This window comes from Mesoplodon bidens (genome assembly GCF_964165515.1).
Source record: "Mesoplodon bidens genome assembly, chromosome: 11".
NCBI classification, from domain to species: domain Eukaryota; kingdom Metazoa; phylum Chordata; class Mammalia; order Artiodactyla; family Ziphiidae; genus Mesoplodon; species Mesoplodon bidens.
This window is the reverse complement of record NC_138167.1, coordinates 6,661,697-6,684,784: the sequence shown is the minus strand read 5'-3', so window position 1 is coordinate 6,684,784 and position 23,088 is coordinate 6,661,697. Positions and strand designations below refer to the sequence as shown.

Here is a 23,088-nt window from a genome sequence, read left to right as displayed (position 1 = left end):
TATTTTATCATTTTTCATGCTACTATAAATGGGATTTTTAAAAAATTTCTTTTCCAGATAACATGTTGTTAGTATATAGAAATGCAAACTTAAAATTTCTCGATTCTAATGGCACTCACTCTTTAGTGGGCCATCAGTTCCTGTTCATGAAACAGTATATACACAAGAAATCATTCTATTCATCTCCAAGTCACAGGAAGTTGTATCAACCCTGTATGTAAAAGGATATGGGGTGGAATCATTTGGTAATGGCAATTTTGAGGAATAAGTCTGAACAAGGTCAGCTGATTCTGATATCTTGAAATATTTAAACAGGGAGGGAGACCCTGAAATAAAAAAGAAGTTAGGATAATATTTCACAAACATTTCAAAACATCATTTGAAAGACCACTGAACTACTTGCAAGAGAATACAAATGGGACACTTACATTCCTTCAATAAGATGACACACACCAATAAGGGAAAGAAGAATATGTGCAATTTGGTGTAACAAGTATGTGCTGTAACAACAACAGTAATGATGATGATGAAATCTAACTACTATGGAGTCCACATATATCTTAGACCAGTTTATCCGTTCCTTTCTCCCACTTATTTCCCACAGAGATTCTCTTGTTCTCACATTTTTAAAGATGTCAGGTAAATAACTAAATGTCAATATAAATGGCAAAGTGATGGTGAGAAAAGTATGTGTCAACGTAATCAGGTGAGAAGTTTGAAGACGGATGCTTCTTTTTGCATCAGAATCTTTTCCCCTTATAGTAACTTACTAGAATTATGCAGTGGAGTTCCAGTACATACAGCTTCATATACAGAGGGGGGTATCTTGGCCAGTGAGCTTCTTTCCCAGGTGGGTAGTTGACAAAATTCCTCCAGCAGTAATCATACTCTAAGGAAACACAAATCTTGGTTCAGTCAACACATACAACAGAAAGTTAAAGAGAGCCCAATTTAGGGCTTCCCTGGTGGCGCAGTGGTTGAGAGTCAGCCTGCCGATGCAGGGGATGAGGGTTCGTGCTCCGGTCTGGGAAGATCCCACATGCCGCGGAGCAGCTGGGCCCGTGAGCCATGGCCGCTGAGCCTGCGCATCCGGAGCCTGTGCTCCGCAACGGGAGAGGCCACAGCAGTGTGAGGCCCATGTACCGCAAAAAATAAATAAATAAATAAATAAATAAATAAATAAAAGAGCCCAATTTAAAAATAATAATAATTATAATAATTATTCTTATTGTTATTAAATAATAATACTATGGGGCTTCCCTGGTGGCGCCATTGTTAAGAATCCTCCTGCCAATGCAGGAGACACGGGTTCAAGCCCTGCTCTGGGAAGATTCCACATGTCGCGCAGCAACTAAGCCCATTCACCACAACTACTGAGCCAGCGTGCCTAGAGCCCGTGCTCCGCAACAAGAGAAGCCACCACAATGAGAAGCCTGCGCACCGCAACGAAGAGTAGCCCCCACTTGCCACAACTAGAGTAAGCCCGCACACAGCAACGAGGACCCACCACAGCCAAAAATAAATAAATAAATGTATTTTTTTAAATACCAATATAAAATCTCTCTGGCCTATTTACTGCTGGAGAAGGGCTAGACTCTTCCAGAATCCCTTAAAGGAACTCAGCAGTTCATTTGAAGATGGCACAGAGGCCATAGTGACAGGAGTGGGGAAAGGAGTCGTATCTTTGATGCTTTCCTTGCTATGAATTTCAGACCTGGTCCTTTCTGTTATTTTGGACTTTTACTTCTGAGACTTCTGGTCTGGGGTAATCAGTCTCCTGGCCTAGAAACATATCACCACCACCACAGTCTCTAATAAACATTTAAGATTCCTGGTTTATTGTTTTCACCTGGGGGTCCCATAATCTGGATAGTCACACCACTCTGAATCAGGTCTCTGAGTCCTTGCCGGTTTTGCGGATCCATGTGCTGGAAAAGCCGTGCTACGTAAATAACCAGGGTCACTCTAGGATGCTGATTCAAAAATTCCCGAATAGCCTTGGAGCATTCCCAGCAGGGACTCCAGGACAAGAACCAGATGATGCAGCAGCTGATGGACGGGCCAAAATGTCTTTCTGAAGTAATTTTTTCTATACAATTGCGTTCAACATGCTTGGTGGTGTTTTTGCCCGAGTGTCGCCAGACGTGCTGGCTCTTGCCCCACTTGATTTCATAGAGCAGACGGGTCTCTTTACAGAGTTCTCGGGGGTCAAAGGAGACTTCAAATTCCCAGGGTTCAATTCTTCTCCTGAAATATAAAAAAGCACCCCTGTGTTGTTATGTCATCGTTTGAGGGACCCTAGAAATAATTTCATCTTCTCCTTCTGGATCAGGCAGATCTAAAACATGACATCTCATGGACTTCCCTGGTGGTCCAGTAGGTAAGACTCCGTGCTCCCAATGTAGGGGGCCGGGGTTCGATCCCTGGTCAGGGAACTAGATCCCGCATGCATGCCGAAACTAAGAGCCCGCATGCCCCAACTAAAGATCCCACGTGCCGCAACTAAGACCCTTCACAGCCTAAATAAATAAATATTTAAAACATGACATCTCAGGAAACTTTTTTTTTTCTATTCTGTATCTCAAAGTTATCTGGGGAGGTCCGTTTGGATTATTAAATTTTCTCTCACAAACATAGTGAAGAGATTTTTCCCAGCTCATGTTATTTGGTTACCACTCTCTATACCATTGCTTCGTGGTGTTGAATTCAGGTATAAGTGTGTCCTTGTTCCTCTTTTAAACTTTTCTCATTATATTCTAATCTTATTTTCTTTTATTTTTTTCTTTTACTTTATTTATTTTTGGCCATGCTGTGCGGATTGCAGGATCTTATTTCCCCAACCAGGGATTGAACCCATGCCCTCGGCAGTGAAAGTGCCGAGTCCAAACCACTGGACCACCAGGGAATTCCCTCTAATCTTTCTATCTCACACTTAGAGGTGATCTGTCCCACTCATTAATCTTCATTATTCCTCAGTGGACTCTAGCTAGATTTTTTTCAGCTGTGGAAGCCTCAAATTGCCAAGAGGATTCTATTACCAACTCTGATAAGAGACTAATTTAGCCTCAGGATTCTTCCACATTCAATTCTGTATACTATTTCCTCATAAGAAATAAATTTAAATTTCTCTCAAGGGCATCTTTAGATACCCACCCTCATTGTGGGTCAAAGCTGTGACTCAGAATTATGCTGAGGACTCTTCCTTGCAATATGGTTGAGTCATAAGTTTATTACATCGTCATATTTTTCACTCATTCCTAAAGAATCACTTCATTTATTATGTAAATCAATCCTTCCACCCATCATGAGAAAATATGTTCCCTGACAAAAGTCTCCCTGTTATAAAAATAGGTCTAGATGCCAGGGAGGCAAGACCCAGCCTCCCCAGATGCCTTTACTTGTTTTTGGTTTTTTCTGAAAACTGTGCAAAATGTTCATTTATTATGTCCATCTTCTACAAACATTTATTGAGAATTTAGTATGTGCTCTGCTATGTGTTCTAAAACCTGGGGATACAGCCATGAACAAAATAAAACCAATCTCTGCTCTCCTGGAGCTTCAAAAAAAAAAAAAGTAGGTGTAGGGAATTCCCTGGTGGTCCAGTAGTTAGGACTCTGCACTTCCACTGCTAGGGAGCTGGGTTCAATCTCTGGTCGGGGGACTTAGATCCCCGCAAGCCAGGTGATGTGGCCAAAAAAAAAAAAAAAAAAAGGTCTAGAAAATGGGCATAGAGTATAGAATAAGAAGATGAAATCAAAGTGACAAATGAGTTCACTGGACTTTTCACTAATGCCTATGAAAACCTGTGATTTAAGGAGAGAAGAACAATAGTAAGATGATAACAGAACAAAGCTGGAAGGTAATTTTTTTCAACAGAAACCAACAGCCATAGGAGCAAAGATATAGAAAGCAATTATAATCATAGAGAATAGAGAGAGAAAAAGCAAAAGAAAGAATGGGAGCATGGAATAAGTAAGGAACCATAAGGAAAGCTATAGTCCTCCAGCTCTTAAATATCCATCGATTCTTGGTTGAATTACATGTGCACTATGATAGTATAATTCTTACCTCAAGGTAGTGTCTCCAGCTGAAGGACCTGTTGACCAACAGATGATCATGTCAGATAACACCCATATACAAATGGAATTACTAAGAAAAAATGCTCTATTCTTCAAACCCACAAACCATATCAGAAAATGCAGTGAAAAGATTTTCTCCTGGGACTTCCTTGGCGGTCCTGTGGTTAAGACTCCCCACTTGTTTCCACTGCAGGGGGTGAGGGTTGGATCCCTGGTTGGGGCACTAAGATCCCTCAAGCCACGTGGGCAAAAAATAATAATAATAATAATCTCTCCTGGATTAATTGGATTGGACAAGGTCATTGCATCAAGAAAAGCAAGATTTTTAAGGGCTCTGCTGAAATTTATTTGCCCAATACCAAACCAGGTAATCCTCTTTAAGGCTCCAAAAAGAAAGGGGGAAAGTCACCCTTCAGAGGATCTTAGGTGTAAATTATGTGCCCCCATAGAATCCTGTACTTCCTTTTCCTCATAGCAATGATCATGTGATGATTGCCTAATTACATGCCTATAGTAACACGTGTAAATTATGTGATATGGATTATACATATCTTGTTTCAGACCCTATCACACTGCCTGAAACATGTTGGTTAGCAATAGATACTTATTGAACAAATGAATGAAATTCACCACTATCCGCTATGGATTATTAACAATACTATGCAGGGGCTTCCCTGGTGGCGCAGTGGTTGAGAGTCTGCCTGCTAATGCAGGAGACACGGGTTTGAGCCCCGGTCTGGGAGGATCCCACATGCCGCGGAGCAACTAGGCCCGTGAGCCACAACTAGTGAGCCTGCGCGTCTGGAGCCTGTGCTCCTCAACAAGAGAGGCCGCGATAGTGAGAGGCGCGCACACCGCGATGAAGAGTGGCCCCCGCTCGCCACAGCTAGAGAAAGCCCTCGCACAGAAACGAAGACCCAACACAGCAAAAATAAATAAATTAATTAATAAACAATACCATGCAGAAGGACTGGATCTCTCATACATTGCTGGTGGGAATATAAATTGGCATAGCCACTCTGGGAAACAGTTTGCAGCTTCTTAAAAAAGAATTCTAAAAATGCAACTACCTTACAACCCAGCAATTGCCCTGCTGGGCACGTGTCTCAGAGATAGGAAAACTTAGGTTCACACAAAAGCCTGTACACAAATGTTCATATCAGCTTTATTTGTAATATCAAAAACTGGAATGAGCTCAGATGTCCATGAAGTTTGAGACACTGAGTGTAAGGTTCCCACCTGATACCCCTTCTCGGTGGGTCAAAGAGAGACGCAAAATTCACTGCTCCCTCTGAGGGTGAAGTGGCTGCCCTGTCTCCCAGCCAAACTTATCTCTGAGGAGCAGTTTTTGAACCACAAGATCTTCAAAACAGAAGATGCCAAGGCTGTGTGTGTGTGTGTGTGTGTATTTGTCTGTGTGGTGAGGGCTCCAGATTGTGTCACTGAAGCATAACAATTATTTTGGTCTGAAGACATTTGAAAATAAACTCCCCTCCACGCCCCCCCACCCCACAATCCCTTATTTTCCTACAGACAGAGCCTCCCAAAAGAACTCAAAAGAAATCAATTGTCATAAATCCCATCCTTTGGGGCAACCAGGGGAGATTGACTCTTACCAATTGAGACACCCACTCAGACGTTGTCACGAACTAGTCTGTCTCCATCTATTCTCCTAACGGCCCGTCTATCTTTCCTAAAAGTCATTTGTTTTCCCATTAGTGTTCCTCTCCCTCTCCACTTCTTCTATTAAGATGATATATAGGGGCTTCCCTGCTGGCGCAGTGGTCAAGAATCCACCTGCCAAGGCAGGGGACACAGGTTTGAGCCCTGGTCCAGGAAGATCCCACATGCCGCCTAGCAACTAAGCCCGTGTGCCACAACTACTGAAGCCCGCGCGCCTAGAGCCCGTGCTCCGCAACAAGAGAAGCCACCGCAGTGAGAAGCCCGTGCACCACAACGAAGAGTAGCCCCCGCTCGCAGCAACTAGAGAAAGCCCACATGCAGCAACGAAGACCCAACACAGTCAAAAATAAATAAGTAAATAAACAAAACAAAATGAAAACAAAAAAAAACCCCAAATTGGGGCCTTTGAACCAGCTGGTCTACTCAGAGGGGGCCTTGTAGAAACAGAGGCCATACCTCTATGAGGAGGTGAACCAGCAGTTAGAACTTCAGAAAGAGAGATTGAGATACATTCTCAGTATCTACACATGTGGTGCCAGGCAAGAACACTAGGCACATGACTTGGGGTGGTTTGAGGGATGAAACATACCACCTTCAAGGGAAATTACCCAGATATTTCAATTAAATAAAGTCTTTACACTTTTTCCCCAAAATACCAGTCACAAGAGAATTTTAATAGAGGGAAAATATAATGGAGAAAAAATATTGTTTCTTGAAACCTAAGACTGACACCTGCATTTTGTCTTATCACATGATGCCCACACTCTTGCAATAGTCTTTTCACTGGCCGCCTTTCTTCCTGTCTTTTCTGCTTTCAGTCAAGAAGGTATCAGAATGAGAAGCCTGTGCACTGCAACGAAGACCCAATGCAGCCAAAAATAAATAAATAAATAAATTTATTAAAAACAAACAAATTTGCTTTCTAAACTCACTGCAGATTGTTTCCAAAAACTCTTCTCTATCTTAACCAATTTATTCTTTATATTCCACACACAATCTTTGTAAATTCTCTTAAACTCTCAGTGTCAATCAACCTGGAATCTCCTCCTCTTTGCCAATTCAAATTCTGCCCTTTCAGGATCCAGTTCAAAACCCACCTCATCTGAAAATCATTACCTTCCACAACCTGAGTGTTTTTCCTCTCCCACGAATTTTTCTAACATTAAGTAACGGAACCTTAAATTATCCATTAACTTGCCCTTGTGCTATCACTTATGCTGTTATTTTAAACTTTTATTTAACAGTTGCATTTTTTTTTTACTTAATTTTTTATTATGGTGAAACAAGCACTGCTTTAGTGCCATCTGATCAAAATCATTTTTGGATGTAAACAGTTGGTATTAATATAACAACAACAACAATAATAATAAATCCTGTTTAAGAATATTAATATATTAATAAATAGGAAAGTTGGAAAATGCCCAAGGATACAAACAGAAGCAGGACACATATACACGTGCGTACACACACACACGCAAGCACACACACAGTTTCTGCATTTTTCAAGAATATGTAGCTTTCAGGCCCCCGTCCATTTTACCTCCGTCAGAAGCCATGCTGCACCGTCACTGGACTTTTTCCCCTGGAGCTATATATTGTGCTGCCAGCAACCTGCCTGAACATTGTTTCTGCAGGTGTGACCGCTGCCACCTGTTTGGGCAGAGGATGACTCATTCCTGAGTCTCAGGCAGATACTGGGTATCTAGACTGCACAGACAGGTAGCAGATGAAGAGGGAAGTTGCTGCAGCTTGATAAGAAAGCGTATGATGCAGATAATTAATTCTGTAGCATAATTCATTGAGAACATCCAAATTTCAAAGTGCTTGCGTGATAACTCAGAATGTAGGAACATTTCCCTTGAAAGTTAAAGCAAGACTGACCCATCATTGTTTATTGGAAAAAAAGAGAGGAAGAAGAAAGGGAAGAGAGAACTGGCCTGTTTCCCTGACTTGAATGTTTTCATTGTTACCTGGTGAAGACAGTGAGGGCTTGCCCTTTAGCTATTATTCATTTATTTCTAACTTCCCTTATTTTGATCTTCACCCTAGATTCTGTTGGAAAGGGGAGGGGCAATATTAGAAGCAAAAGCAAAAGGACTTTGGTCTCTGAGTCAGGTAATTAGTGTACAAGTTTCAGGTGATTTCTCTTGCTTCTTGAAGCCAAGGTTAGTTAAAGCCCAGTCCACTTCCGCTTTTTTTCTTCCTTGAGAAAATGAATACTATACTCCCTATTGCCACTGTCTCCTGTTGCCTGAACCGTGAGTCAATCTCCTCTGGGTTTGAGCACACACACTCCCAGAATTGACGTCACTCTCAAGCCCTATGCCTCCCTCTAGGGTCTCATATCTAGAGCCCCTGGACTTTTTTTTTTTTTTTTTTGCGGTACGCGGGCCTGTCACTGCTGTGGCCTCTCCCGTTGCGGAGCACAGGCTCCGGATGCGCAGGTTCAGCGGCCATGGCTCACAGGCCCAGCTGCTCTGCGGCATGTGGGATCTTCCCGGACCGGGGCACGAACCCGTGTCCCCTGCATCGGCAGGCGGACTCTCAACCACTGCGCCACCAGGGAAGCCCAAGCCCCTGAACTTTGAGTCTCAAATTCAACGAACCCTACACCTGATCCCTAACTATAAGACTTTCCTTAATCATGAAATGAAGCTGGAGCCTGGACAAGATGAAGCAGTTGTTTGCAGTGGCAGGTGATACTTTTGAAGAAGGGGCAGAAATGCCTCATCATAAGTAAAGGTCCTTCAGGGACTTCCCTGGTGGCACAGTGGTTAAGATCTGCCTACCAATGCAGGGGACACGGGTTCGAGCCCTGGTCCAGGAAGATCCCACATGCCGCAGAGCAATTAAGCCCGTGCGCCACAACTGCTGCGCCACAGCTACTGAAGCCCGTGTGCCTAGAGCCTGTGCTCTGCAACAAGAGAAGCCACCGCAATGAGAAACCCCCGCACCACAACGAAGAGTAGCCTCTGCGCTCTGCAAATAGAGAAAGCCTGCGTGCAGCAACGAAGACCCAATGCAGCCAAAAATAAATAGATAGACAAATGTATTAAAAAAAAAAGAAAGGTCCTTCAGAAGCCAAGTGTTTCAGTGAGGCATGTGTGGTGGGTAGAATAATGGCCCCCCCAAAGGTGTCCACCTTCTAATCCCTGGAACCTATAAATATGTTACCTTACAATAGCATAATGGACTGTGCAGATGTGATGGATGTGATTAAGTTAAGAATCTTGAGGTGAGAAAATTATCCTGGATCATCTGGCTGGTCTCAATCTAGTCTCAAAGACCCTTATAAAAGGAAGGCAGAGTCAGAGTCCGAAAAGGACACGTGAAAAAGATGTGTCAGGGGTGGGGAGAAAAAAAAAAAGAGAGATGTGTGATGTGGTCATTGGCTGAAGAGGGCCGTGAGTCGAGGAATGAGGACAGCTGTCGGAAGCCATCCTGGAGCCATTGCACCATGACAGTCATGAGCAACGGAAGGCGAAACTGCAAGGCAGCGCCGTGCCAGGAAGGTGGACTACAGCTCCATTGTTATGTTTTATGATAATAAATTTACATACAGGGGCAATTTTGCGGGGATGTTGCTCCACGTGAAAGAAAAATTCCTCTAGGACTCCCCCTCCTGAAACTACCACAGAATGGGAAGTACCCACTAAAGCCCCGTGGAAATGGGTAAAGAATTAAGAGCCTGGAACTAAGGGGATGTTTTTATGAAAAACACCCTCTAGTATGGAGTTATGGCCATGGGCCGGAGTTCCTGATGATGACATAGGAAATTTATGGTTCTATTATAAAGGAAGATTAATTATAGAAAAACAAATGACGAGAGCAGAATTCGTTGCCAGGATAGGGAGAAAACACTGTCTCAGTTGAAGAAAACAACGAGAAAGAGCATGCAGGTACATTGTAAATATTTTCATGGAACCATTGTAAAAGGTTGCTCATGCAAGAAGAAAAATAGGAACAAGTAGCTCCAACTTTTACAATTGAAATAATCATATAACTGCTTGACTTGGTTACTAAGAAACAACCTGTGATTAATGGGAACTTGGGGAAATATTTTAATAGGACATCTAGAAACTAGGGGATATTTGTTTTAAAAAATCTTTAATAGAATATTTTGAGGTCTGATTGTGCTAAGATTGTTTGGCCACGTACCTGGTAATGTAATCAACTACAATATATAAACCTGTGATTGTAAACAACAGAGGAAGAATCAAGAATAAAGAGGAAGAAAAAAGAAGAAGAATCAAGAATAAAGACATGAGAGAAAGAAACATGCAATGCTGATACTTTAAGAAGTGTAATAGAATTATTTCCTTCACCGACGCTATCCATCCCTCGGTATCCCTGGACTCGCTGGAGCTGGACTCTGGCAGACAGCCTCTAAAAGCTGGACAGGGCAAGGAAATGATACTTCCCTAGAGTCTCCTAGAAGAATGGTGCCCTTTTGACACCTTGATTTTAGCCCAGTGACACCCTATTTTGTGCTTCTGATTTCCAGAGCTGTGAGATAGATAAGTTACATTGTTTTACACCACGGAGTTTGTGGTCATTTGTTACAGTAGCAATAGGAAACTAATTCAGCAAGACAGACTCGGGAGAGGCACATACGTAACAGGTAAGGAGGTATATAATTTGAGTTAGTTTCTACTAGAACTCCTACTGAACGCTTGATCCATCTTCTGTATTATTTTAGGAAATTCAGAACACATGTGATAGACTGTCATGCGTTCATCATGTGTAAGAGAGGTCGAAGATAATCAACTATAAAATGTAGCTATTCAGTTTAGATCAGTGTCCTGTTCCTGTTATGCATTGTTCTAAATGCATACATATGCCTTTGTATCCACTACACAGTCAAGATATTTAAGCTTCTCATCACCCAGAAAATTCCCCTGTGTCTGTTTCCCCTGTGTCTGATTCCTCCAACTCCCAGTCCTATAGGCAACCACTAATATTTCTGTCACTAAAGATTAGTTTAGACTGTTCTATAATATCATACAAATGGAATCATATAATGTGTAAGCTTTTATGTTTGCTTTTGTGAAATAAAATTCATATTTATGACGAGACAAGAAAAATTTAAACATAAAATTTCTTCTCTGCCCTTTGGCCTTCCCTCTTGCCCCACTGTGCATTGTGTATCTACATTATGCATTGACCAAACCTCCCCCATCAGCAGGAATACCTGCTCAACCATAAACAGCAACATTCTCCTAGCAACAAGACATCTCCTTAAAAGTAAACATTCCTTCTTGATGTGTAAAGGATCACAAGACCCACGGCAATGATGCTTAAATCTGGATTAGGTAAACTGTCAATACCTCATTTAATGTACAGTCTTCTGTCTCAAAAAGGTTACATAAACTGTATTTTGACTTTTTTTTTTTTTCTAGTGTTGAGTAGCCAGTGAGATCTTAATTCCCCGACCTGGGATAGAACCCATGCCCCTCAAACCCGTGCCCCGCCAACAGTGGAAGCACAGAGTGTTAACCACTGGACTGCCAGGGAAATCCCAGACTGTGTCTTGACTTCTAACGGGTGGAAGTTCTCAGAGCTTTCTGAGATGCTCTTCTGGGTTAAAATCCTCGAATTTGCCTCAAATAAAATTTTGCAATTCTTTCTTAGATTGACAAACTTTTCATGACACTTTTTTTGCTCAGCTATCCTGTGAAATTAATCAACATGATTAGGTGTATCAGTGGTTCATTTCTTTCTGTTGCTGAGTGGAATTCCATCATATGGGTATGCTACAATTTGTTTATTCATTTATCCTTTGGTGGACGTAGGGTTATTTTCCAATTTTAGGCTATTGTGAATAAAGATGATACGAACGTTTGTGTACAACTCTTTGTGTAGGAGTTTCTTTTTTCTTCTCTTGGTCGAAGAACCTGGGAGTAGAATTGCTAGATCAAATAGGTAAGTGTGTATTTAACTTTTAAGAAAATGCTGGACAGTTATAACAGTTTACATTCCGACCAGGAGGAAATGAGTGTTGCAGTTGCTTGATATCCTCACCAACACTTGGTAATGTCAGTCTTTCTAGTTGCAGTAATTTCTGTGGGTATGTGGATTTTAATTTGTATTTTCCTGATGATTAATGATGTTGAGCATCTTTTCATGTGCTTGTTAGTTATTTATACATCTTCTTTTCTGAAGCCTGTTTGAGTATTTTGTCCATTTTTTAATTTTATTTTTGTCTCCTTACTGAGTTGTAAGAATTCTTTATATATTGTGGATACCATTCCTTTGTCATATCTTTATATATATTTTGCTAAGTTTCTGGCTTGACTTTTCATTTCCTTAATGGTGTCTTTTGAGGAACAGATATTCTCAATTTTTATGAAGTTCAATTTATCAGTTTTCTTTTTATGGTTAGTGCTTCTTAGATCTTGTCTACAAAATCATTACCTACTCAAAGGACACGAAGATATTCTCCTATATTTTCTTCTAGTACTCATAGTTTTGTTTTTAGCTTTTACATTAGGTCTGCAATCCATTTTTTTTAAAGGAACATTTATTTTTTTATTTATTTTGGCTGCATTGGGTCTTCATTGCTGTGCACGGGCTTTCTCTAGTTGCAACGAGCAGGGGTTACTCTTCGTTGCTGTGCGCGGGCTTCTCATTGTGGTGGCTTCTCTTGTTGCGGAGCATGGGCTCTAGCTGTGGAGCCTTCAGTAGTTGTGGCACATGGGCTCAGTAGTTGTGGCCTGCGGGCTCTAGAGTGCAGGCTCAGTAGTTGTGGCGCACGGGCTTAGTTGTTCCATGGCATGTGGGATCTTCCTGGACCAGGGATCGAACCCTTGTCCCCTGTGTTGGCAGGTGGATTCTTAACCACCGCGCCACCAGAGAAGTTATATCAACTTCTGGAGGCTAGAAGTTCTGGAGGCTAGAAGTTTAAGATCAAAGTTCCAACCAATTTGGGTTTCTGTGAGAACTTCCTGACTTGTAAACACTGCCTTTTTGCTGTGCACTCACCTGACCTTTCCGTGTGTGTGCACCCTGCAGGGGCGGGGAGCTCTCTTCTGATGAGGACACTAATCCTATCAGATCAGGGCTCCACCTTCATGAGCTCATTTAAGTTTAATTACTTTCTCAGAGGCTCCCATTTCCAAATATAGCCACACTGGCTGTTAAGGGCTTCAACATAAGAATCAAGGGGTACCAAACATTCAGCCCATAACAGATATCTATATCATTTTCCCCATATGGATAACTGGTTTTGGTAGCACCATTTGTTGAAAACACTGTACTTGTCCCATTGAATTGCCTTGGCACCTTTATTGAAATCAGTTGATCACAAATGTGTAAATTCATTTTTGAAATCTCTCTTTCATTCCATTGATCTATATGTCTATAATTATGCTTATATCACAATTATAATTATTATAGATTAATAATGTCTTTTTATGTTGGGTTAAATAAAATATTATTATTGTTGGGGTATAGTTGCTTTACAACGTTGTGTTACTTTCTGCTGTACAATGAAGTGAATCAGCTATGTGTATACATATATCCCCTCCCTCTTGGACCTCCCTCCCACACACCCCCCATCCCACCCACCTAGGTAGGTCACCATGGAGCACCGAGCTGAGCTCCCTGCGCTACACAGCAGGTTCCCACTAGTTATCTGTTTTACACATGGCAGTGCACATATGTCAATCCCAATAACCCAGTTCATCCCAATCCCCCCCCAACTCCCCCGGGTGTCCACTCATCCGTTCTCTACGTCTACATCTCTCTTCCTGCCCTGCAAAATCAGGTAGTATACATTCTGATTTCCCCAGATTGCTTTGGCTATATAAGTTCTAGATTGTCATTGTCTACAAACATGCCTGCTGCGGTTTTGATTGGTATTGTGTTGAATTTATAGATCAACTTGAATAAAATTGAAACATTAAAACATTGTGTGTTCTAAATCTCAAACATGCTATATTCTTTCAGTTACTTAAGGACTGATTTCACTTAGCAGTGTTTTGTGATATTCAGTGTGTGTATTGTATAGTTTATTAAATTTATCCCTTAATATTTCATGGTTTTAATTTGATTGTGTTATTGGTGCTTTGTTTTTTTGTTTTTGTTTTTTTTCCTATCCCTTCATTGATAGTATATAGAAATATAATTGATTTGTATATTGACTGTGTAACTTTTGGGAAGAAATTTTCCTTTACTTTTTTTAGGTTCTTCTGGCTGTTCTAAGAATTACATTGACATGAGACAGATAACAGGAGAAAATCAAACAAAGTTTGATAACATGTATACATGGGAGAGACCCAGGAAAACTGAGTAACCCGTCAAAATGGCTGAAGCCCTGACCTTAAATACCATCTTCAGCTAAAGACAAAAGAAGATGTTGGGGGTAGTGGTTTGGGACCTCAAAGGGGCGGAAGGCAATTCACATGGAAATGAAAAAGCCAATGCTAAACAAATATTTGCTGGGCTTCCCAGAGACAATGGGACCCAGAGTGGATTCTGATCTCCAGGCCCTGCTGAGTTTCCTCACCACACTCAGCCCATACTCTTTGCAGAGATCTCTGGTGACAGGTCTATTCTGGGAACTGGCCCTTTATCTAAATTCTTTAGGCAGCTAAGGGGGAAGGTCAAAGTTTCTTCTTGAGTCTTTTGGGCCTTGATTGTTTTCAGCTTGAAATAATCTACATGCCAGAGACATTTTAGGGTGGCAAATTTTGCTCCCCTACATAACTAACCTGTGAACTTGCTAACTTCACTTATTTCTAATTTTTTTTTGTAGATTTCTTAGGCTTTTTCAAGGACTATGTTGTCTGTAAATAAAGACAATCTTACTTCTTTTCCAACATGTGTGTCTTTTTTTTTTTTTTTTTTTTTTTTTTTTTGTGGTACGTGGGCCTCTCACTGTTGTGGCCTCTCCCGTTGCGGAGCACAGGCTCCGGACGCGCAGGCTCAACGGCCATGGCTCACGGGCCCAGCCGCTCCGCGGCATGTGGGATCTTCCCGGACCGGGGCACGAACCCGTGTCCCCTGCATCGGCAGGCGGACTCTCAACCACTGCTCCACCAGGGAAGCCCTAAGGTCAGCTGATTTTTAAGAAGGATGCCAAGACCATTCAAACTCGTAGAAGAAAACATAGGTGTAAATCTTCATGACTTTGAATTAGACAACAGTTTCTTAAATATGATACTTAAAGTACAAACAATAATAACAAAAAATTGATACATTGGATTCCATTAAAATTAAAAACTTTTGTGCTGCAAAAAAACACTATCTAGAAAGTAAAAAGACAGCTCACAGAATGGGAGAAAATATTTGCAAGCTATATATCTGATAAGGGCTAGCGTCCCAATTATATAAAAAACTATTACAACTCAACAATAAACAGACAGGGGCTTCCCTGGTGGTGCAGCGGTTAAGAATCCACCTGCCAATGCAGGGGACAGAGGTTCAATCCCTGGTCTGGAAAGATCCCACATGTCGCGGAACAACTAAGCCCGTGCGCCACAACTACTGATCTTGCGCTCTAGAGCCCACGAGCCACAACTACTGAGCCTGCGTGCCACAACTACTGAAGCCCACGTGCCTAGAGCCCGAGCTCTGCAACAAGAGAAGCCACTGCAATGAGGAGCCCGCGCTCCACAACGAAGAGTAGCCCCTGCTTGCCTCAACTAGAGAAAGCCCATGCATAGCAACGAAGACCCAATGCAGGCAAATATAAACAAATTTTAAAAAAACAATAAACAGACAAATAACCCAATTAAAATGGGTAAAGGATTTGATAGGCATTTCTCCAAAGAAGATATACAGATAACCAATAAGCACATGAAAAGATGCTCAACATCAGTAATCATTAGGAAACTGTAAGTCAAAACCACAATGAGATACAACTTCCTAACTGCTAGAATGGCTATAATAAAAAAAAATTGACAATTAAAAGTATTGGTGGGGGAAATTCCCTGGCAGTCCAGTAGTTAGAACTCCGAGCTTTCACTGCCTAAGCTGTGGGTCCCATCCCTGATGGGGGAACTAAGATCCCAAAAGCAGCACGGCATGGCCAAAAAAGAAAAAAAATATGTATTGGTGGGGATATGGAAAAATTGGAATTCTCATGCATTGCTGTTAGTAATATAAAATGTTGCAGCCACTCTGGAAAACAGTTTGATAGCTCCTCAAAACATTAAACATAGAGCAACCATATGATCTGGCAATTCTAAGAGAATTGAAAACATATATTCCCACAAAAGCTTGTACATGAATGTTCATAGTAGTATTATTCGTAACAGACAAAAGTGGAAACAACTCAAATGTCCATCAACTGATAAACAGATAAATAAGTTGTCGGATGTCCACACAATGGGATAGTATTCAGCCATAAAAAGGATGAAGTACTAATACACGCTAAAACACACATGAAATTTGAACACATTATCCTCAGTGAAAGACCTCAGTCACAAAAGGCCACAGAGTGTATGATTCCATTTTTATGGAATTTCCAGCATAGGCAAATCCATAGAGATAGAAAATAAATTAGCATTGCCAGAGAATGGGGAGTGGGCTGGGGGAGAAGACTTGGAGGGTGTCTGCTAATGGATATGCGGTTTATTTGGGGGGCAATAAAAATGTTTTGGAGTTAGATAGTGGTGATGGTTGTACGTCTTGTGAATATAATTTTTAAAACCACTGAATTTTATGCTTTAAAATGGTGAATTGTATGGTATGTGAATTATAGCTCCATTTTTTTTAAGACATAACAAAAAAAGTTAACTGAAGTAAAGCAAACCAAACCAAAGCAAAAGTGTTCCAAGGAAAGTCAGGGGATTGTCTTGCCTGGGGCTAGAGAGAATTCCTTAGCACAAGGAATTGACATGAACAAAATTGGGTCTTAGTAGTTGAAGAGGCATTTATAATAATAAACCCACCATAGAGATATGAGAATGGAAAGAAATGGACAATGTGAGAAATAGGTCCCTTAAAAGGAACTGAATATTACAAAAGAGTTCATGTGTACTCATACACACAGGATCATAAACAGAGACCAACAAAGGGGAAAAATACCTGGCTCAAGAGAAACGTGTTCTTCACAATCCCACAGTTTGATGGCAAGGATTCCATGAAGCAACTGAAATTATCTGCAAAATATTGTGTGTTCATGTGTATTATTTTCTGGGGGAGAGTCTATATGTTTTACCAGGTTCTCAGTAAGACCCTTGATCCTCTAGATATAAGGAACCATATATGGTTTAATAAATTTGCTCTTCCCTGTTTTTATCAACAGAGGGCAGAAAAGCAATACAATTAGCAGAGCCAACCGCCAGTACATAATTTTCTAAGACTCTTCAAGTCCTTCTCAATTTCTGCCATCTATTTCTTCCTTTGCTCTACCTTCTCCTCTAAACTAAAATTCCCTGACTGCAAGCCGCCTCTTCACCCATCAATGTCCTACTATCTCTGACTACCGATATCAGTGCAGCCCCACTTCCATAATTTAGAGGGATTCAATCCTCCTCTCATTCCATTTGCATTCTGTTTATACCTGTGGTACTTATAGTCTTCCTTTCAAAATAGCTATTGATTTTATTATTATTGTTGAAGGACAGGGTTTAAGGACAAAAAATAATAGATTGTGGCTAAAACAATCATTCTTAAATACTTTTCTCTAAGATCTGTGTGCATCTTTCTCAGAAAGATAAATTTACATTATTGGGACACAGCAAAGGTTATGGTTACAAATTTTGTGATACATTTTTGTCCAAAATAGTCATACCAGCTTGATGTTTAATGTTGTCAAGCAACAGTTAAACAAACAAACAAGAGTGAGAGTGGCAAACAAACAAGAGTGAGAGCGGACTATCTGCTTTTCTCACTGGTGTGGCCTCTCCCGTTGCAGAACACAGGCTCCGGACGTGCAGGCTCAGCGGCCATGGCTCACGGGCCCAGTCGCTCCGCGGCATGTGGGATCCTCCCGGATCGGGGCACGAACCCGTTTCCCCTGCATCCGCAGATGGACTCTCAACCACTGCCCCACCAGGGACACCCTACATTCCCTCATTTTAAGTGGGCTTTAAAAGCAAATAGTCCAGGTTTCCCTGGTGACGCAGTGGTTTCAGAGGAACAAGCCTAGCGGCCATGGCTCACGGGCCCAGCCGCTGCACGGCATGTGAGATCTTCCCAAACCAGGACACGAACCCGTGTTCTCTGTATCCGCAAGCGGACCCTCACCCACTGCGCCACCAGGGACGCCCTACATTCTCTCCTTTTAAGTGGGCTTTAAAAGCAGACAGTCCGGGCTTCCCGGATGACGCAGTGGTTGAGAGTCCGCCTGCCGACATAAGAGTATACACCGTGCCCTGGTGCGGGAGGATCCCACATGCCGCGGAACGACTCGGCCCGTGAGCCATGGCCGCCGGGCCTGCGCGTCCGGAGCCTGTGCTCCGCAACGGGAGAGGCCACGGCAGGGAGAGGCCCGCGTACTGCAAAAAAAAAAAAATTAGGGAATGTATTTATGATTGCATGCAATTATTGCCAATCAATTCTGCCCAGAAAAGGTAATAAAAGCAACAGATCCTAGCTCTTTTTTCCCCCTAGCCTTTTTAACGAAAGCAAATGCCTATTTTCAGTCAAACACTCCTCAAAACTCAACAGATGCAGATCTCACACATGCACGGAGTGCTCCACTCACAAGCAAAGTACAGAAACCTTTGTGAAAAAAGAATATGTGTATGTATAACTCAGTCACTTTGCTGTACAGCCGAAATGAACACAACATTGTAAATCAACTTACTTCAATAAAATTTTTTAAAAGGGGACTTCCCTCACAGTCCACTAGTTAAGACTCCATGCTTCTATTGCAGGGAGCACGGGTTCAATCCCTGGTCAAGGAGCTAAGATCCCACATCCCACATGCCGCATGGTGCAGCCAAAAAAAAGAAACTGTGATAATAGTTGAAGTGCTTGATATTGTCTTGAGTAGAAAATAAAGTGCTGAAGAAATAACCCATGAACAACACTTGATGTCCTAATATTTATGCCGTATTTTCTTATTTTAAAAGAAAATTTAGGCCTGACCTGATTTGGGGATGTGTCATTGTTGCCGAAACCTGGCCTCTGTACACCGGCACTGAATTGAATCTCAGAGACAGAGATCTGGGTGAAGCAGAAAACAACAGCTTTATTGCTTCGCCACGCAAAGGGGGCCACAGTGGGCTAACGCCCTCAAGACTGTGTGTCCCCATTGGAGGGGGCAGTGAGGAGTCTTATAGTAATGGTTCAAGGAGCAGACTGGTAGATAAGAAAAGAGTACATGCAGGCCCTACATATTTTTCCATCCAGAGATCATCTGAAGACCCTCAAAGGAGGCATCAGGTGGTCTCGTGATGGGCTCCTGTGGTTTTCGAGGTTATCGAGCTGTGACCTTCTCTCTGGGATGAAGAATGCTTACAGAGAGGGGAGTGTAAAGGGGAGTGTTCAAAAGAGAAAAATACCAGGTGCAATGATACAACGAAGCAGAAACAACAACAAAAACGGTCATCTGACATGCAAGTCGAAGTGAGGTTAAAACAGATCAGAGCTTGATGGAGGCTATTTTAACTAGTTTTTATAAATTTAGCTGGAACAAAAACCCCACTGTTAATTTAGTCCTTCCATTTCAATGGAAAAAGACAAGTGGGCATCAATCTCATCTGGCCATTTCGTGCTGAAGCTGGGCGGGTGAGGGGCGGCGGGGGAAGAGGAGGGCGGGGACGGGGGCAGGCACGGCAAGAAGGGGTTTTTCTTATGGAAGGAATGAACATTCTCATGCCAACTGGCAGGCGGTTTGACAAGAGCCCTGGTGGTGGTTTTGCAGAAATACGACAGGCAACAAGTCATGATTCTAGCTAGAACATATATTCCCATTGCAACCATCAAAACAAAGTAAGAACTGGAAAACTCCTGAGAAAAGAGATTGGATGGCCCTGTGGGATCCAGGAAAACAAGTTTGAAAACCAACTGCAGACTCAGGAAGCAACTTCACAGGCATAAGCATCTGAATTATCTACTGTCTGGATGGGAGATTTCATGTCATTAAGAAGCGTTGTTATGTTTCCTGACTCATCGGGTATAAAAGTATTACACAACATTCAGTATGAATTAAGGCACAAGTTCCCTGCTGTGAGGCAGTCAAGATATCTAGGGCCATCTGGTTCTGAAGCACAGCTTTTCACATTAATGAGTCCTCAGTGTTTAACAAAGTCAAGCTCTGTTGGCTGTCATTAACGGCTTGCTTTGTCATTTTGGCTAGTACCTCTATGTGGAGAGCCACACTTTCAAGACCAATGTTTAGGACAAAGAAATTGAGTAAATAATTACACCAAAAAAACTGATCTAGTCTAGCTAGTACAAAGGTAAGGAAGGTTAGCCATTTTTGCCTTTTGTCAAACTTTATATTGATGTCCTTGTGCCCAAGGGAACCCTAGAGTGCATCTACCATTCCATCCAGGTGGAAGCTAAGGCCAAAAATGGGTCCCACAGACCCAACAGGTTCCATTTGGGGCTCTCCAATACATGCCTGGTCTCCTAATCTAATCTGTGGCAAACCAATCACTACTCTTTAAAATTATAAGACTTTTATAATAATCAGTGGGGGTCCATCCCATATATTGGGTGGAGTTTGTCCAATGATGAAAGCTATGATTTCTCTGCTCCCAGCATAAAGCTGCCATATTCTGGGGTCAACCAGAATAAACCATCCCGAACGTGGTTAAAACCTTCTAGTACTTGATGTGGATTTTGTTTTTTTTGTTTTGTTTATAAATTTATTTTATTTTTGGCTGCATTGGGTCTTCATTGCTGCACACGGGCTTTCTCTAGTTGCAGTGAGCGGGGGCTACTCTTCATTGTGGTGCTTGGGCTTCTCCTTGTGGTGGCTCCTCTTGTTGCAGAGCACGGGCTCTAGACGCGCGGGCTTCAGTAGTTGTGGCTCACGGGCTCAGTAACTCTGGCATGCAGGCTCTAGAGCACAGGCTCAGTAGTTGTGGCGCACGGGCTTAGTTACTCCGCGGCATGTGGGATCTTCCCGGACCAGGGCTTGAACCCGTGTCCCCTGCATTGGCAGGTGGACTCTCAACTACTGCACCACCAGGGAAGTCCTTGTGAAACTTTTTAAACTGGCAAAATAGAGTGTTATAAGGAGATCTGCAAGGTCTAATTAGTCTGTACTTCAAAAACCAGTCTAGAACTGGCTGGATTCCTTATATGGCTTCCTTTTTTTTTTTTTGGCTGTACCATGGGGGATCTTTGTTCCCCGATCAGGGATTGAACCCATATCCCCTGCATTGGGAGCGTGGAGTCTTAACCACTAGACCACCAGGAAAGTCCCTGTATAGTTTCCTTTTTAAGAGGATATTGTTTTTTTCCTTGGACAAGTCACTCCTGTCTTTACAATGATAGGAATCGGGGCAGTGAATCTGGCCCATCTGGGTGCCCTGTTAGCCCAGACAGCCTTACCCACTTTTTCCTGGATCCTTTCTGGAATAGGTTCAGCTTCTTTCTCTCCTGGCTGTTCAAGCGACTGTTGGAGCCTTAGGGCATTTTCCAGAGGCACTTCTAAACGCAAAAGTTGTTTCTCAGGTGAAAATGTTATTTGCACATGTACTTTGCCCAAGTCTCTTCCTAAAAGAGGGATTAGACAGTCCGATACGTACAGGAAATTATGTTTCAATTTCTCTTCTCCTATTTTGCACTCCAGGGGCAAGAGCAGAGGACGTTGCTGAGTTTGTCCCGAAAAGTCCCACTACTGACACTGTGGACTTGCTCAGAGGCCAGTTTACAATTTAGAACCGAGTAGTTTACTCCTGTATCTGCCAAAAAATCTGCTAGTTGATTCTCCACTGTTAATTGTACCTGGGGCTCCTGTGGGGCTATAGCCATGGGAGCAACCAGCGTGGCGGGAAGCCCCGGGTCCCACCAGTCACTATATTCCTCTTCAGAACTTTCCTTCCCGGTGACCATAACCTCCACCAGAGGGTCCCTCTGTTTTTTGGTGCCTTCCGTCTTTAATTTAGGACATTTCTTTTTCCAAGGTCCTTCCAGAATATGTGGCACCCATATCTATTAGAAAGTCAACTTGTTCCCCACTGTCAGTTACCCAGGGCTCTTGTGGGGATTTTGGAATTGGACGCCTCAAGTCCAAGGGAGTCTTCGGGCCTCTTCATTCAATGTCAGTGTTCCTCTCTTTCTACCATATGAGCAGCTCCTGTCTCCATTTTATTATTTTCTTTCTTTTTATTTCGTCTAGGGCAATCTCTTTTCCAATGCTCCTCCTCCTTGCAATAAGCACATGGTTCCTTCTTCAATGGTGGCTTACCTTCCTTTAGGTTGCTCGCCTTCCGGGAATTCAATGCTGCTGCCAGAGAAGCTGCCTTCAATTTTTCATTTTCTTGCTTCTGTCGTTGTTCCCTGTTGTTGAATAATTTAAAAGCAACATCTACTCATTGAGAAGGGTTCATTCCAAATGCACCATCTAACTTCTGTAATTTTTCCCCTATACCTGGGGCATTTTGCCCAATGAAAGTCATATGTATCATCCTTACATTCTCAGGGGCCTCAGGGTCTGCATCCGTGTAGCACCTATAAGCTGGATAAATCCTTTCTAGGAGCTCTGCTGCATCCTCATTTGGTTTTGGCTTTATCTCCTGAATCTTGTTTAACCTCTTTTGTCTAGGTACCCCCTTTTGAAGACCCACTAAGACACACCTCCTATAATGTTCTAGAAGTGTCATGCCCCCACTATTAGGATCCCAGTTAGGCTTAGCAATAGGGACTGACAGATTTGCTTCTGGAGTTCCATTTGGATCCACTAGGTGGAGCTGGTGTGCTTCCTCTCTAGCCTTGTCAATGACCATCCTCCTTTCATCCCCAGTAAGCATTATATTCATGAGTGTGAATGTCCGCCCAAGTGGGATGGTGAGTGGCAAATATGGAGGTGAAAAGTTCAGTCACATGGAGGGGGTCCTCTTGGTAAGCAGGGTTATGGTTTTTCCAGTTAAGCAAATCCAAAGTAGAGAATGGATTGCACATCCACAGGAACCCAGCTGGCTGGCCATTTGCATTAAGGCCTCCTCAGCACAAGGGAAATTGCACTGTTGCGGAAGTGGTTCCCGGTTCAAATTCGGTGCCCTGTTGAGTCTTAGATGGTGATACTAAACCAGTTCCCTGTGCCCCAGGGGTTAACAGAGAAAATTCTATTCTCTCCCCATGGATAGGGGAAACAGGAAGCTGTGAAAGGAGTGAATATGTTGGCGGCATGGTGGGGGCAGTTGGAACAATGCCAGTGCAGCCTGTTCAGCCAGTTGGGGAGCTGGATAGGCCAGAG

General features: G+C 42.5%; 1 protein-coding gene across 1 annotated transcript; it reads right to left on the bottom strand.

Moving 5' to 3' along the window:
* Positions 1–179: 179 nt before the first annotated feature.
* Positions 180–22,651, bottom strand: APOBEC1 (apolipoprotein B mRNA editing enzyme catalytic subunit 1; the record flags this gene model as incomplete). The annotated part of the gene is made up of 7 exons (XM_081249113.1): positions 180–326; positions 771–889; positions 1,850–2,247; positions 4,069–4,096; positions 21,222–21,386; positions 22,081–22,200; positions 22,264–22,651. 7 exons carry the CDS (start codon positions 22,649–22,651, stop codon positions 180–182), a joined length of 1,365 nt encoding a protein of 454 aa, XP_081105239.1.
* Positions 22,652–23,088: the final 437 nt, after the last annotated feature.